This window comes from Sciurus carolinensis, chromosome 17 (assembly GCF_902686445.1).
Source record: "Sciurus carolinensis chromosome 17, mSciCar1.2, whole genome shotgun sequence".
Taxonomy (NCBI): Eukaryota; Metazoa; Chordata; class Mammalia; order Rodentia; family Sciuridae; genus Sciurus; species Sciurus carolinensis.
The window spans coordinates 51,866,799-51,882,502 of NC_062229.1; the positions used below are offsets into that span (position 1 = coordinate 51,866,799).

The 15,704-nt window shown below is 35.9% G+C and overlaps 1 protein-coding gene across 1 annotated transcript in view; it reads left to right on the forward strand.

Moving 5' to 3' along the window:
• Positions 1–15,704, forward strand: part of Dnah12 (dynein axonemal heavy chain 12) — a 273,790-nt gene that overhangs the window by 106,447 nt on the left and 151,639 nt on the right. Inside the window, exons 26-29 of the mRNA XM_047531915.1 lie at positions 745–897; positions 1,416–1,655; positions 1,968–2,213; positions 2,480–2,599. Of these exons, the coding sequence (XP_047387871.1) occupies positions 745–897; positions 1,416–1,655; positions 1,968–2,213; positions 2,480–2,599 (759 nt within the window). The remainder of the gene's footprint in view (positions 1–744; positions 898–1,415; positions 1,656–1,967; positions 2,214–2,479; positions 2,600–15,704) is intronic.

Genomic DNA, 15,704 nt, shown 5'->3' on the forward strand with positions numbered 1-15,704 from the left:
AGGCAGAAAGCAATACTACTAATAAGTATAGAGCAGTGATATGGGAATGGAGAAAATGGAGAATGTACCAAGAGTAGAAGGCAACAGCCAGGTAAATCATGGTCAAAATTTGTGGAAGAGTTCATCTGTTTCTCTTCCAAATAGCCCTCACTTCAGGTGATTGTCCTCTTCAGCTGACCATCTAGAATGTGTCACTATTGTCTTCTACAGTCACCTCCACAACCACTTCTAATTAAGACCTTTCTGAACTAATTTTACCCCTTCAAACCTAGATGTTCTTTGTTTTTAAAGGCAAATGGGATACATATGAAATATTAGAAAACAGGAGATTTTGATGCATTTTCACTCCTCTTTGAACATTTTAAACTGCTTTTTCTTTTTGTAGCCAGAAAGGTTTGTGCTAAAAAGTAACTAAACATGCTGGGCATGGTGGTGCATGCCTCTAATTACAAAAGCTTAGGAGGCTAAAGCAGGAGAATCAAGAGTTCAAAGCAATTTAGTGAGGCCTTCAGCAACTTAGTGAGACCCTGTCTCAAAATAAAATATAAAAAGAGCTGGGGATGTGGTTCAGTGGTAAAGCACCCCTGCATTCAATCCCTGGTACAAAAAATAAAAAAGTAACTAAACAATATAAAAATATAGCTTCTCTGAAGTTACAACTAAGAATAAATCCATTTGGTAAATAATTATCTGTTTGTTTTTAGTGACACATAGATTTCTTTTCATATATATTTTCCTTTTCAGATAGGTGCCTTCTATTTAAACCTTGGAGGTGCTCCAGAGGGACCAGCAGGCACAGGAAAAACTGAAACTACCAAGGACTTGGCTAAAGCTCTTGCTGTACAGTGTGTGGTATTCAACTGTTCAGATGGGCTAGATTATCTGGCAATGGGAAAGGTAGTTCATTGCCTGAGTTGATAATATTAAATGATCCAAACTTTATAGCTTAAGTCTAACTGGATAAACATGAGTCTGAAGCAGACTCATGTTTAACTACTGTTGCAGTGTGGCTTAAGCATTTATTGAATGTTGGCTTTGGAGATAAAAACATTGTTTTTCTTCTTGGGACTTTTATCAAACTTAGCTTTCAATTTTTACTCAAAAGTTTAAGTATTTGTTTTAATAATTGATGACATTTCTGTCAGGCACAGTGGCACACTCCTATAATTCCAGTGACTTGAGAGGCTGAGGCAAGGAGGATCACAAGTTCAAAGCCAGCCTCAGTAACTTAGTGAGGCCCTAAAACAGCTTAGCAAGACTCTGTCTCTAAATAAAATATTAAAAAAGGGTGGGGGATGTTGCTTAGTGGTTAAACATTGCTGGGTTCAATGCCTGGTACAAAAAAAATTGATAACATTTTCTAAGAACAACCATCTCTCTCTCTCTCTTTTTTTTTTCCTATTCTTTTCCCTTAGTTCTTTAAAGGATTGGCTTCTTCTGGTGCTTGGGCTTGCTTTGATGAATTTAATCGAATTGAGTTGGAAGTGTTGTCAGTGGTAGCTCAACAGATCCTTTGCATTCAGAGAGCCATTCAACAGAAGTTGGAAGTGTTTGTTTTTGAAGGGACAGAACTTAAACTCAATCCAAACTGTTTTGTAGCTATTACCATGAATCCTGGCTATGCAGGGCGTTCTGAATTGCCAGACAACCTTAAGGTAATATTTGTTAAAGGCATAAGTTTGTTAATCACAAATAACAGCATAATTCATTCAAAATATTGAAATTTTCCCATGTGTCTGTTATTTCCATTTTAACTCCAAGGTATACCTCTAAAAACTTTTTTTAGACATCCGAAAAATACTCAGCACATAAAAATATTAAAGTACCACTGAAAAAATCATGGAGTTTATGAAAACATGTTGCTATGGGGGGAATGAACTTGAATATCAACACATCTTTTTGAATGCTTATAATTAGTTTTAAAATGACTTATTTTATGTAAATATTTCATTTATTATACATTGCAGGTACTTTTTAGAACGGTGGCTATGATGGTTCCAAACTATGCCCTTATAGCAGAAATCTCCCTCTACTCCTATGGATTTTTGAATGCAAAACCTCTGTCTGTGAAGATAGTAATGACCTACAGACTTTGCTCAGAGCAGCTCTCATCACAGTTTCATTATGACTATGGAATGCGAGCAGTAAAAGCAGTTTTAGTGGCTGCTGGAAACCTAAAACTAAAATATCCAAGTGAAAATGAAGATATATTGGTAAGTATTAAATGTGTGTGTGTGTGTGTGTGTGTGTGTGTGTGTACACAAGTGAGGGGGTTGCTTCAAGTCTTTGTGGGGTTGAAATTACAGTTTTGGGTTATGTTATTTATTATTCTTTATATGAATATAAGGACCTTTATTATTTTTATTTTTCACTATGGAAATTTCATGGAGAAATGTAAAATAAACTTTTGGTTAGAAGGGTGGAATAGAGCAATAAATGCAGGCAAATGACTTATTTTGTCCTTTTTTTGTGATTTTAGCTTCTTCGATCAATTAAAGATGTGAATGAACCAAAGTTTCTGTCACATGACATACCTTTATTTAATGGAATAACTAGTGACTTATTTCCTGGTGTTAAACTTCCTGAAGCTGACTATAATGTAAGTAAACCTATGAGAATGACTTGCTTTGCACAACAAATTCAACTGGTGACTCAGTTGTTCACAAAGTTTTATTAAATTAGTGAAGTTACTCTGTTTGGAGGATGGTAGTCTATTTTACCACTTTAGTTAATTAGGATAAGTAAATTTTGGTACCTTCTGTTAATGTTACCAGGTTTAACATGTTAAGATTTAGGTCAAAGATAATATTCTTTGTAAGAGAATAAATATTTAATTTCCTATCTTCTAGCATGCATACTGTAATACTTAGTGTTGTATATTTTTCAGGCAGAAATGAAAGTAGTAAAACATCTGCAGTGAACATAATAAGGGTTTGTTTCTCGAATTTAATGTACTGACCTTATTTCTTTCTAAAGTAGGCAGTCTTCACTCCCTACCAGATAAATAGTGATGATGGGTAGTGATGGATGTGTTAATTAGTTTGATTGTGTTAGTTATCACACAATATGTATTTATAGCAAGTCATCATGTTGTATATTTTGAATTATACCAAATTTTCTTTTTTAAAGTTTTAAATTTTAATTGAAAAATAATGGTTGCTTATATTTATGGTGATGTTTTGATACTTTTATGCACTGTGAAATCATCCAACCAAATCTATTTGTATATTCATTACCTTGTATTTTTATCATTTCTTTGTGGTGAGAACATTTAAAACCCTGTCTTAGCTATTTTGAAATATACATTATTATTAACTATATTACCTTGCTATGAAATAGAGCACCAGAATTTGTTTCTCCTATTCAACCAGACTTCATACACCTTGACTCCTCTTTCTCTCTCCACCTGCTCCTGCCCTCAGGCACTAGTAACTACCACTTAACTCTACTTCTGTGAGTCTGACTTTTTTATATTTCACATATAAGGGACATCATATGGTATTTGTCTCTCTGTGACTAGCTAATTTCACTTAACATAATGTCTTCTAGGTTCATCCATGTTATCATGAATGATAGTTTCTTGTTTCTTTTAAAGGCTGAATAATATTCCATTGTGTTTACATACCATGTTTTAAAAACCTATTCACTTTTGATAGTTTCCATATCTCAGCTATTGTGAATACTGATGCAATGAACATGGGAGTACAGACATCTCTTTAGCAGTATAGCCAGTAGTGGGATTGTTTGATCATATGGTAGATCCATTTTTAAATTTTGATGATCTTCATGCTGTTTTCCAAAATGCATGTGCTAATTTATAATACCACTAATAGTGTATGAGTTCCCCTTTCTCCATGTTCTCACCAATATTTTTTTTTTGTTTTTTTTTTACAATAGTTAATCTAACAGGAATGAGGTAAGAGCTCCTTCTGGTTCTGGAATGCATTTCTCTGATGACTAGAGATGTTGAGTATTTTTAAAAATACCTGTTAGTCATTTCTATGTCTCTTTTCTGAGAAATGTCTATTCAAGTCCTTTACCCATTATTAAGTGGGTTTTTGTTTTTGTTATTGAATATTTAGGGTACTAGTGCCAAAGTATTTTTCTCCCTCTCCATGACTTATATCTTTACTCTTTTACTAAGAAGTTTTTAAATTTGAAAAATATCCCATTTGTCTATTTTTGTTTTCATTCCCTGTGCTTTGGGGTCAGATCTAAGATATTTCTGCCCAGACCAATGTCACTGAGCTTTCCCCCTGTGTTTTCTTCTATTTGTTTTGTAGTTTCAGATTTTACATTTAGATTTTTAATTCATTTTGAGTTGATCCTTATATAGTGGGTGATGTAAGGTTCCATTTTCATTCTTCTGATGTATGTAGCCAGTTATCCTAACACCATTTATTGAAAAGTGTGTGTTCTTGGTGCCTTTTTCAAAAGTCAGTTGACCATGGGTATATGCATTTATTTCTTGGCTATCTTTCCTATCCCAGTGGACAAATAACAAGACCATGATGTTTTGGTTTTTATAGCTTTGTAATTTGTTTGAAATCCAGTACCAAATTTTGTTCTTTTGGCCAACATTGCTCTGGTTATTTGGGTAGTTGGTGGTTTCATATGAATTTTTGGATTTTTTTTCTATTTCTGTAAAGAACAAAATTGAAATTTTAATAATGATTACATTTCATCTGAAGATCATTTTGAATAATATGAACATTTTAGCAATGTTAATTCTTCTAATCTGTGAACATTGGATATCTTTTTATTCATTTTTATCATCTTTAATTTCTTTCATTAGTGTTTTATATGTTCAATATACAGATCTTTCACTCACTTGGTAAAATTTACTCAAAAAGTCAACTCAGAATGAATCAAAGACCTAAGAATTAGACCAGAAACTCTGCAACTCCTAGAAGAAAAGATAGGGTCAACATTCCAACATATAGGAACAGGCAACAATTTTTTCCATGGAGTCCCTAAAACTCAAGGAATAATGCCAAGAGTTAATAAATAGGATGGTATCAGAGATCCTGCACCTTGTAGAAGAAAAAGTAGGTCCAAATCTTCACCATATCGGCTTAGGACCAGACTTCCTAAAACTAAAAAACTTTCTCTCAGCAAAGGAAACTATCAGCAATGCAAAGAAAGAGCCTACAGAGTGGGAGAAAATCTTTGCCAATCATATTTCAGATAGAGCACTAATCTCCAGAATCTATAAAGGACTCAAAAAACTCTACACCAAGAATGCAAATAATCCAATCGACAAATGGGCTAAGGAAATGAATAGACACTTCACAGAAGAAGATCTACAAGCAATCAACAAACATATGGAAAAATGTTCAACATCTCTAGTAATAAGAGAAATGCAAATCAAAACCACCCTAAGATTCCATCTCACCCCAATTAGAATGGCAATTATCAAGAATACAAGCAACAACAGGTGTTGGCGAGGATGTGGGGAGAAAGGTACACTCATACATTGCTGGTGGGGCTGCAAATTAGTGCAGCCACACTGGAAAGCAGTGTGGAGATTCCTTAGAAAACTTGGAATGGACCCACCATTTGACCCAGCTATCCCACTCCTTGGCCTATACCCAAAGGACTTAAAATCAGCATACTACAGTGATGCAGCCACATCAATGTTCATAGCTACTCAATTCACAATAGCTAGATTGTGGAACCAACCTAAATGCCCTTCAATTGATGAATGGATAAAGAAACTGTGGTATATATACACAATGGAATATTACTCAGCCGTAAAGAAGAAAAAATTATGGCATTTGCAAGTAAATGGATGAAATTGGAGAATATCATGCTAAGTGAGATAAGCCAATCCCAAAAAACCTAAGGCCGAATGATCTCTCTGATAAGCAGATGATGATACATAAAGGGGGTATGGGAGGGAGGCAAGAATGAAGTAAGTATGGATTGTATAGAAGAAAAAGAGGGGTGGGGAGAGGGTGGAGGGAAGGAAAAATGACAGAATGAGACAAACATCATTACCCTATGGTTACACAATTTGTGAGACTCTACTTTGTGTACGACCAGAGAAACAACAGTTGTATCCCATTTGTGAACAATGACTCAAAATAAATAAATTTTAAAATAAATAACTAAATAAATTAGATGGTATCAAATTAAATAGCTTCTGTATAGTGAAGGAAACAAGAATTTGAAGAGAGACCCTACAGAATGGGAGAAAATCTTTGCCAGCTACTCTTCTGATAGAGGATTAAGAACATGTAAAGATTGGCTTATCTCACTTTTGAGCCAATCTCAAAAAACCAAAGGACGAATGATATTGCTAATAAGTGGATGATGACACATAATGGGGGATGGGAGGGGTTAGTGTTAGGGTTAGAGTTAGGGTTAGGGAGGGGGGAAGAATGGAGGAAGGAAGGACTGTATAGAGGGAAAGGAGGGGTGGGAAGGGTGGGGGGGAAGGGAAAAAATAACATAATGAATCAACATTACCCTATGTAAATTTATGATTACACAAATGGTATGCCTTTACGCCATGTACAAACAGAGAAACAACATGTTTCCCATTTGTTTACAATAAAAAAAATAAAAATTAAAAATAAAAGAACATGTAAAGAATCAGAAAATTTAACACTAAAGGAAACAACCCAATTAATAAGTGGGCAAGTGAATTAAACAGACACTTCTCAAAAGAATAAATACAAATGGTCAATAAATATGTGAAAAAATGTTCAACATCATTAGCAATTAGGGAAAATACAAATCAAAACTACACTGAGATTTCATCTTACTGCAGTTAGAATGCAGTAGTAAAGAGTGTAAACTAATAAATTCTGGAAAGGATGTGGAGAAAAAGGAACACTTTTGTACTTTTGGTGAGATTGTAAATTAGTACCAACACTATGGAAAGCAGTATGGAGGTTCCTCTAAAGGTTAAGAATGGAACCACCATATGACCCATCTATACCACTCTTTGGTATTTATCCTGAAGAATTAAAGGCAGCATACTGTAGAAGTACATGCATGCCCATGTTTATAGCAACACAATTCACAATAGCCAAACTATGAATCCAGCTGAGGTGTCTATTAGTGACTAAAAGGGTAAAGAAAATGTGGTATATATACTTCATGGAGTTTTATTTAGCCATAAAGAAGAATAAAATTATGGAATTTGTAGGAAAATGGGTGGAACTTGAGAATATTATGGTAAGTGAAATAAGCCAAACCCAGAAAGTCAAGGGTCAAATGTTTTCTCTTATTTGTGGGAGCTACAGGGGAAGAAGGAAAGAAAGGTAGTTGGGAGTTTTCCTGAAAAACAAAGGGAGATCCGTAGAGTATAGGAAAGGAAACAGGGGGAAGGAGGAGGAGAAAGGAGTAATACTAGCGAATGAGATCGGCCCAATTATATTGCTATATTGTGTACCTGTACATATATGTTACCACTAATCCCATCATTATGCACAAATATAATGCACCAATAAACACGTACTTAGCAGTAAATTTTTTCTTTTACTATTTCATTTACTATTGATTTTGAGACACATTTTAATACTTTGGGAAAGTGAAGATTTTAAAAATTCATTTTTATCTTTACTAAAGGAACACCACTTATTTTTGTATGTTGTCATGTAACTTTATTGAATTTATGAGTTCTGTTTTTTTTTTTTTCGGTATAGTCTAGGATTTTCTATATATGAGAGCATGGCATCAGCAAACACAATTTCACTTCATCTTTTATTATTTAGATGCCTTTTGTTTATTTCTCTTTCTTAATACATCTAGTTGGGTCTTCCAGTACTCTATTGAATAAAAGTGGTAAATGTGGGCATTCTTATCTTGTTACTGATCTTAGAGGAAACGTCTTCAACTTTCACTGTTGAGTATGATGTTAACTGTGTGTTTACCATATATGGCTTTTATTATGTTGAGAAACATTCCTTTTTTACCTAATTTGTTGAGTCTTTATCATGAAAGAATTTGAATTTTTCAAATGCTTTTTCTGTATCTCGTGAGACAATCATATAGTTTTTGTCTTTTGTTTCGTTAAAATGGTAAATCACATTTATTGATTGTAATATGTTGAAACATTCTTGCTTTTCAGAGATAAATCTCACTTGATCATGGTGAATGTACTGTATTAATGTATGGTTGAATATGGTTTGCTAGATTTTTGTTGAAAATTTGTGATCATCAATATATTGACTTATATTTTAGTTTTCTTGTAATGTCTGTCTCATTTTAGACAGAGTGATACTAGCCTTGTAAAATGAGTTTGCAAGAGTTCCCTACTCATTAATTTTTAGGGAAAATAATTTGAGAATGATTTGGTGTTAATTATTCTTTAAATGGTGGAGTTTAGCCATGAAGCCATCTGGTCCTGGGCTTTTCTTTGATGGGAAACTTTTAATACTGATTTATTCTCCTTACATATTATTGCTCTGTTCATATTTCTAATTTATTCATGGTTCAGCATGGGTAGGTTATGTATTTCTAGGTTATCCAATTTTTTGTCATATAATTGTTCATACCAGCCTTCTTATAATCCTTTGTATTTGTGTTAGCAGTTAAAATGTCTGCTCTTTCATGTTTTATTTTATTTGAATCTTCTCTTTTTTTCTTAATATAGCTAAAATTTTTGTCAGTTTTATTTATTCATGTTTTATTCTTGAAATATTGGGGATTGAACCCAGGACCTTGGCACATGTAAAACAAGCTTTGTATCACTGCATGGCTTTTTGTTTAAAAAAATATGTATATGGGGGGAAGGGAAAAAATAACAGAATGAATCAAACAACATTACCCTATGTAAATTTATGATTACACAAATGGTATGCCTTTACACCATGTACAGAGAAACAACATGTATCCCATTTGTTTACAATAAAAATAAATAAATAAATAAATAAATATGTATATATATACACACACATATATATATGTATACATTTATACATATATACTTATTTATTAGTTGTTGATGGACCTTTATTTTATTCATTTATTTGTATGTGGTGCTGAGAATTGAACCCAGTGCCTCACACATGTGAGGGAAGCGCTCTACCACTGAGCCATAACCCCAACCCACACCGCATGGCTTTTTGAAAAACCAACTTAGTCTTGTCGATATTTTCTGGTTTTTTTTTTAGTTGTTATTTCTGCTACAATCTTTGTTATTTCCTTTCTTCTTCTAACCCTGAGCTTAGTTTTAGTTTTTTCTGCTATTTCTTTCTCTTTCTTTTAGTTCCTTAAGGCATAACATTAGGCTTTTTTTTTTTTTTTGGTACCAGGAATTGAAACCAGAGGGGTTAACCATTCCAGTCCTTTTTATTTTGAGACAAAGTCTAAGTTGCTTTGGGCCTGGCTAAATTTCTGAAGTTTGTCTCAAGATATTTTTTAATTTTCTTCTTTAATTTCTTCTTTGAAGAATAATTATTCAGGAGCATATTATGTGACTTCTTTTTTCTGTATTCTTATTGATGCATTTAAATTATGCACAATGGTTGGATTCATTATATCATTTCTGTATTTGCATACAGTATAATATCATTCAATTTCAGTATACATTTGTTAATTTTCCCTGGTTTTTCTTGATATTGATTTTCTCTTTCATATCATTGTGGTCAGAAAAGATACTTGATATGATTAGGTCTTCTTAAATTTGTTAAGGCTCATTTCATGGCCTAACATGATCCATGATCAATTCTGTTGCTGTTGGATAGAATGTTCTATATATGTCAGTTAGCTCCATTTGGTCTAAAGTATAGTTCAAGGTTATCATTTCCTTATTGATTTTTTGTTTGGATGATCTGTCCAATGTTGAAAGTGGAATATTGGAATCCCCTTCACATTGTTGGAATCTATGTCTCTCTTCAGGTCTTTTAAAGTTTGCTTTATATAATTAGGTACCCTCCTCTTGAGTACATGTATATTTACAATTGTCATATCCGCTTGATGAGTTGATCTCTTTGTCACTGTTTAATGACCTTCTTTGTCCCCTTTTACTGTTTTGGACTTAAAACATCTTTCGTCTCAAATAAGTATAGCTAACCTGTTCCTTTTTTATTTCTGTTTGCACAGAATATCTTTTTTCATCCATTTACTTTCAGTCTGGGTGTTCTTTAAGATAAAATATTAAAACAAATATTTTGGTCTTGGTTTTTTGTTTTGTTTTGTTTTTATTTTAATTCAGCCATTCTATACCTTTTGATTGGAGAAGTTAATCCAGTTATATTCAAAGTAGTTATTGGTATGTGAGCACAAACTCATACCATTTTGTTGATTGTTTTCTGGTTATTTTTTAGATCTCTTGTTTCTTTAATTTTGCCTTTCTTCTTTTGTGCCTTGGTGACTTTCTATAGTGATATGCTTTGTGATCTTTTTATCTTTTGTGTATCCATTATAGACTTTTGCTTTTGCCTTGAGGCTTACATAAAACATATAACAGGCTATTTTCAGTTGATAACAATTTTGATTATATATTAAAACTCTACATTTTCACTCCCACTCCTTCCATATTTTACATTTTGGATGTCATACTTCTTGTAATTTGTATCCCTTGTATTGTTATTTTAAATAATTTTTCCTTACACTAGAGGTAGAATTAATTTACAGCCATTATGGTATTATGTTGTTTTGGATTTGACAATATATTTACTTTCTTTTACGATACCAGGGATTAAACCCAGGGGCCCCTAAATATTGAGCCATATCTCCAGCCCTTTTTTGTTTTTTATTTTGAGACAAGGTCTCACTAAGTTGCTTAGGGACTTGCTAAATTGCTGAGGCTGGCCATGAACTTGTGATCCTGCTACCTCAGCCTTCTTAGCCACTGGGATTACAGGCATGTGTCACCATGCCTGGGTATATTTATTCCCTTTTTTTTTTTTTTTTTTTTTTTTTTTTTTTTGGTGCCAGGGATAGAACTCAGAGACACTCAACCACTGAGCTATATCCCCAGTCCTATTTTGTATTTTATTTAGAGATAGGGTCTCACTGAGTTGCTTAACACCTTGCTTTCACTGAGGCTGACTTTGAACTCATGATCCTCCTGCCTCAGCCTCCTGAGCCTCCAGGTATATTTATTCTTACCAGTGAATTTTACACTTATGTTTTCAGGTTACTAATTAGAATCGTCTTCCTTCAGCTTGAAGAACATTCTTCAGCATTTCTTGAAAGGCTGGTCCTTTGGTGGTAAACTGTCCGTTTTTATTTGTCTGAGAAAGCATCACTACTTCACTATTAAAATACAGGGTTGATGGGTATAGTATTCTTGGTTGGCAATTTCAGGAGTTTGAATATATCACCCTACTCTCTTGTCTGCAAGTTTTCTATTAAGAAATATGCTAATAGTCTTATAGCGGTTCTGATATATGTGATGTTGTCATTTTCAGTACTCTGTCTTCATTTTTAATGTGTAACAATTTAAGATGTGTCTTGGTGTGTTTTTTTGGTTTATCTTATTTCATGCCTTTTGGAATTCTTGGATCTAGCTTTCTACTTCTTTTCCCAGGTTTGGGGAGCTTTCTTCCGTTGTTTCTTTGAATATGGGTTTTTTGGTCCCTTTTTCCTTCTCCTTCTGGATTACCAATAATACATAAACTGCTTGATGATATCCCATGAATATCTTGGGCTGTCTTTACTCTTTTTCATTATTTTTGTCATTTTGCTCTTCAAGCTTCCTGTGACCTATCTTCAAATTCATGTATCCTTTTTTTGAACTACCATATTGAATTTTTCATTTCATTTCATTTCAGCTCTGATTTCTCTTTGGTAAGTTTTAGATACTTTCTTTGTTGAAACTCTCAGTTTATTCTTCCATTGCTTTCTTGAACTAATTCCCCATTGGTTAAATCACGTATATCCACTTAGGTCTGTTTCTTTTATTTGGACTATATTCCCGTTTCTTCATTTTTCTTGACACTCTGTGTTGATTTCTGTTCATTAGAAATCTTCCTTTTTCAATTTTTTCAGACTGACCTTGTGTAGGAAAAGGATCTTGCCAAGCTTCCTGGTCAGAAATTTTAAGGTGCTGCTTAAATCTTTGTTTTTGTTGAGATTGCTGTCTCAATTTTTGGTGACTCCCAGAGGTTAGGATATTTCATGTCATGTCTGTGCCCTGAAACTGGGATGATAATAGCCATACTCTAGATATAGTTGGAAAGGTTGGGATGTTGAATGTGTGTTCCAGTTACCTTTGTCTTCAAGATGAAGCTAAGTGTGGGTATTCACCTCCTACTAAGCCAAGATAGGATCTGTTGCAAATGCTTAAATTTACATTTAGCCTATACCCTCTGATCCTGGGGAAATAGCTGCTGGAAATGACTACACTGTATGTCCAACTATTTATTTTTTGTGACTGAGATCACTGATGAATGCAAAGCCCCATCAACTCCCAGGAATCAAGGATCTGGGAATTAGACCTGAGACCCTTCACCAAATAGAAAAAAAATTAGGCCCAAATCTCCATCACATTGACTTGTGACCAGACTTCCTTAACAAAACACCCATAGCACAGGAAATAAAAGCAAGAATCAATAAATGGGATACTTTCAAACTAAAAAGCTTTTTCTCAGCAAAGGAAACAATCAATAATGTGAAAAGAGAGCCTAAAGAATGGGAGAAAATCTTTTCCACATACACTTTAGACAGAGCACTAATCTCCAAAGTTTATAAAGCATTTAAAAACCTTCACACCAAAAATACAAAGAACCCAATCAATAAATGGGCTAAGGAACTGGACAGACACTTCAGAGAAGAAGATATACAGATGACCAACAAATACATGAAAAAGTGCTTATCATCTCTCGTAATTAGAGAAATGCAAATTAAAACCACACTAAGATTCATCTAACTCCAATTAGAATGGCTACTATCAAGAACACAAGCGGATGGGTTTCAAGATGGTGGCCTAGAGGGCGACTGCATTTCACGTTGCTCCAGGACGCAGGATTCAAAAGAGGAGATAGTGAGAGACTTGGGACCAACTCAAAGCCGACGGGTGAGTCTCTCCCGTTGGGGAGGCATCCCGGATGGGGCGGTAGCCCCAGAACGCAGGGAATTTGTGAAGTAGAGTTGCTCGGTGAGACGCCCCTCCCCCCGCTAGAGTGGTAAACACGGACAACTGGGATCATCGTAGAGGAGGCAGCTCAGCACAGTGCTTGGACTCGGAGCAATCACTGGGGCTCCGGGCGGCTGCCTGAGGAGGAGCTGCGTGGTAAGCTGTTTAGACTCAGAGTAATCGCTTCTGAACATCGGGGGGTTGCCTGGAGGAAGAGGAGAAGCACAGCGGGTCGCTTGGTCTAGGAGTGACTGCATCAGAGCCACAGGCGGTTGCCAGAGGAGGAGGCGAGTGGTGAGTTGATTGCACTCAAAGCGACCGCTCCTGAACACCGGTGGCCTGCCTGGAGGAGGAGCACGGTGGGTCACTTGGTCTCGGAGCCACCGACCCTGAACACCCAGGGGGCTACCCCGAGGAGGAGGAGGAGGAACAGGGCGGGTCACTTGGGCTTGGAGTGACTGCCTAGGACTGTGGGCGGTTGGTGAGAGGAGGAGAAGCGAAGTGAGTTGCTTGGACTCCTAGTGACTGCGTCGGAAACCGGGTTGCTGTCTGGTGGAGGAGGTGTGTGGTGGGTCTCTGGGTATCAGAGCTATTGTACGGGGCTCCAGGTGGAGGCTCAGAGGAGGGGCTGCATAGCCAGGCGATTAGGTGCAGAGCAGGGTCCCAGGAGCTAGGTGGCTTCTTGCTGGAAGAGACGCACCTAGACACGCCTAGGGGCGGAGCGAAGTTTCCAGGACTGCGGGCAGATTATCTGGCAGAGGCAGCCTAAGGAGACTTGCCTGCGGAGGGTGAGGCTCCCAGGCCCAGGAGGTAGGTCCAGGTCCCTGGGAACATTGCAGAGGAAGACAGCCCAGCCCAGGCGGTAGTTATAGATTGAGGGGAACCTCTAGGAGGGGAACTGACCACCGAGACATTCCCACCAAGTGAGTCTTCCCTACCCGGAGAGGTTTTCCCACAGGGACGGTAAAACCAGAGACACAGGCACAAACAGGACTTGCCTCAGCCCACAGCCTAGTTCCCCGTTGGATGACCATTGGTCAACAAGTGGAGACACCTCTGACCACTAGCAGGGAATATACGCCACCTGAGGGTCACCACCCTAGAGAGGCAGCTTCTTCGTGGAGCTCCGCATTATCAACTTCCTCCAAGACTTCAGGCTACTGAAGGATAACAGGGGATATACTAGCAATCTTCAGAGACATTATAAGTCGATAGAGGAAATCTGCAATATCTTAATGACCCACTGATTCCTGAACGATATGAGAAAACAAGGGAAGAAAATGCCCCAAACAAATCTAGATGTTACATCAATAGAATCCAACGACAGCATGGCAAAAGAAATGACAGAAAGGGAGTTCAGAATGTACATAATTAAAATGATGAGGGAAGCAAACGATGAGATGAAAGAGCAAATGCAGGCATTGAATGATGAGATGAAAGAGCAAATGCAGGCATTGAATGATCGCACCAATCGACAGTTAACAGAGCAAATTCAGGAAGCAAAAGATCATTTCAATAAAGATCATTTCAATATAGAGATATTGAAAAAAAAACAAATCCTTGAAATGAAGGAAACAATAAACCAAATTAAGAACTCCATAGAAAGCATAACCAATAGGATAGAACACCTGGAAGATAGAACTTCAGATATTGAACACAAAATATTTAACCTCAAAAACAAAGTTGACCAAACAGAGAAGATGGTAAGAAATCATGAACAGAATCTCCAAGAACTATGGGATATCATGAAAAGGCCAAATTTGAGAATTATTGGGATTGAGGAAGGCTTAGAGAAACAAACCAAAGGAATGAACAATCTATTCAATGAAATAATATCAGAAAATTTCCCAAATCTGAAGAATGAAATGGAAAATCAAGCTCAAGAGGCTTATAGGACTCCAAATACACAAAATTACAACAGACCCACACCAAGGCACATTATAATGAAAATACTGAACATACAAAATAAAGACAGAATTTTAAAGACTGTGAGAGAAAAGAACCAAATTACATTCAGGGGGAAACCAATATGGATATCAGCAGATTTTTCAATCCAGACCCTAAAAGCTAGAAGGGCCTGGAACAACATTTTTCAAGCTCTGAAAGAAAATGGATGCCAATCAAGAATCTTATACCCAACAAAGCTTACCTTCAAATTTGACGATGAAATAAAATCTTTCCATGATAAACAAAAGCTAAAAGAATTTACAAAAAGAAAGCCAACATTACAGAACATTCTCGGCAAAATATTTCATGAGGAAGAAATAAAAAACAAAGAAGCATATCAGCAAAGGGAGGAATTATCTTAAAGGAACTGTCAAATAAAGGAGGAACCAAGATGTGTCAAAAAATAAATAAATAAATAAATAAAATTTTAAATATGAACCAAATGACTGGGAATACAAATCATATCTCAATAATAACCCTGAATGTTAATGGCCTGAATTCATCAATCAAAAGACATAGACTGGCGGATTGGATTAAAAAGAAAGATCCAACAATATGTTGCCTGCAAGAGACTCACCTCATAGAAAGAGATACCCATAGACTAAAGGTGAAAGGATGGGGAAAAACATACCATGCACATGGACTCAGCAAAAAAGCTGCAGTATCCATCCTCATTTCAGATAAGGTGGACTTCAAGCCAAAGTTAGTCAGAAGGGATAAA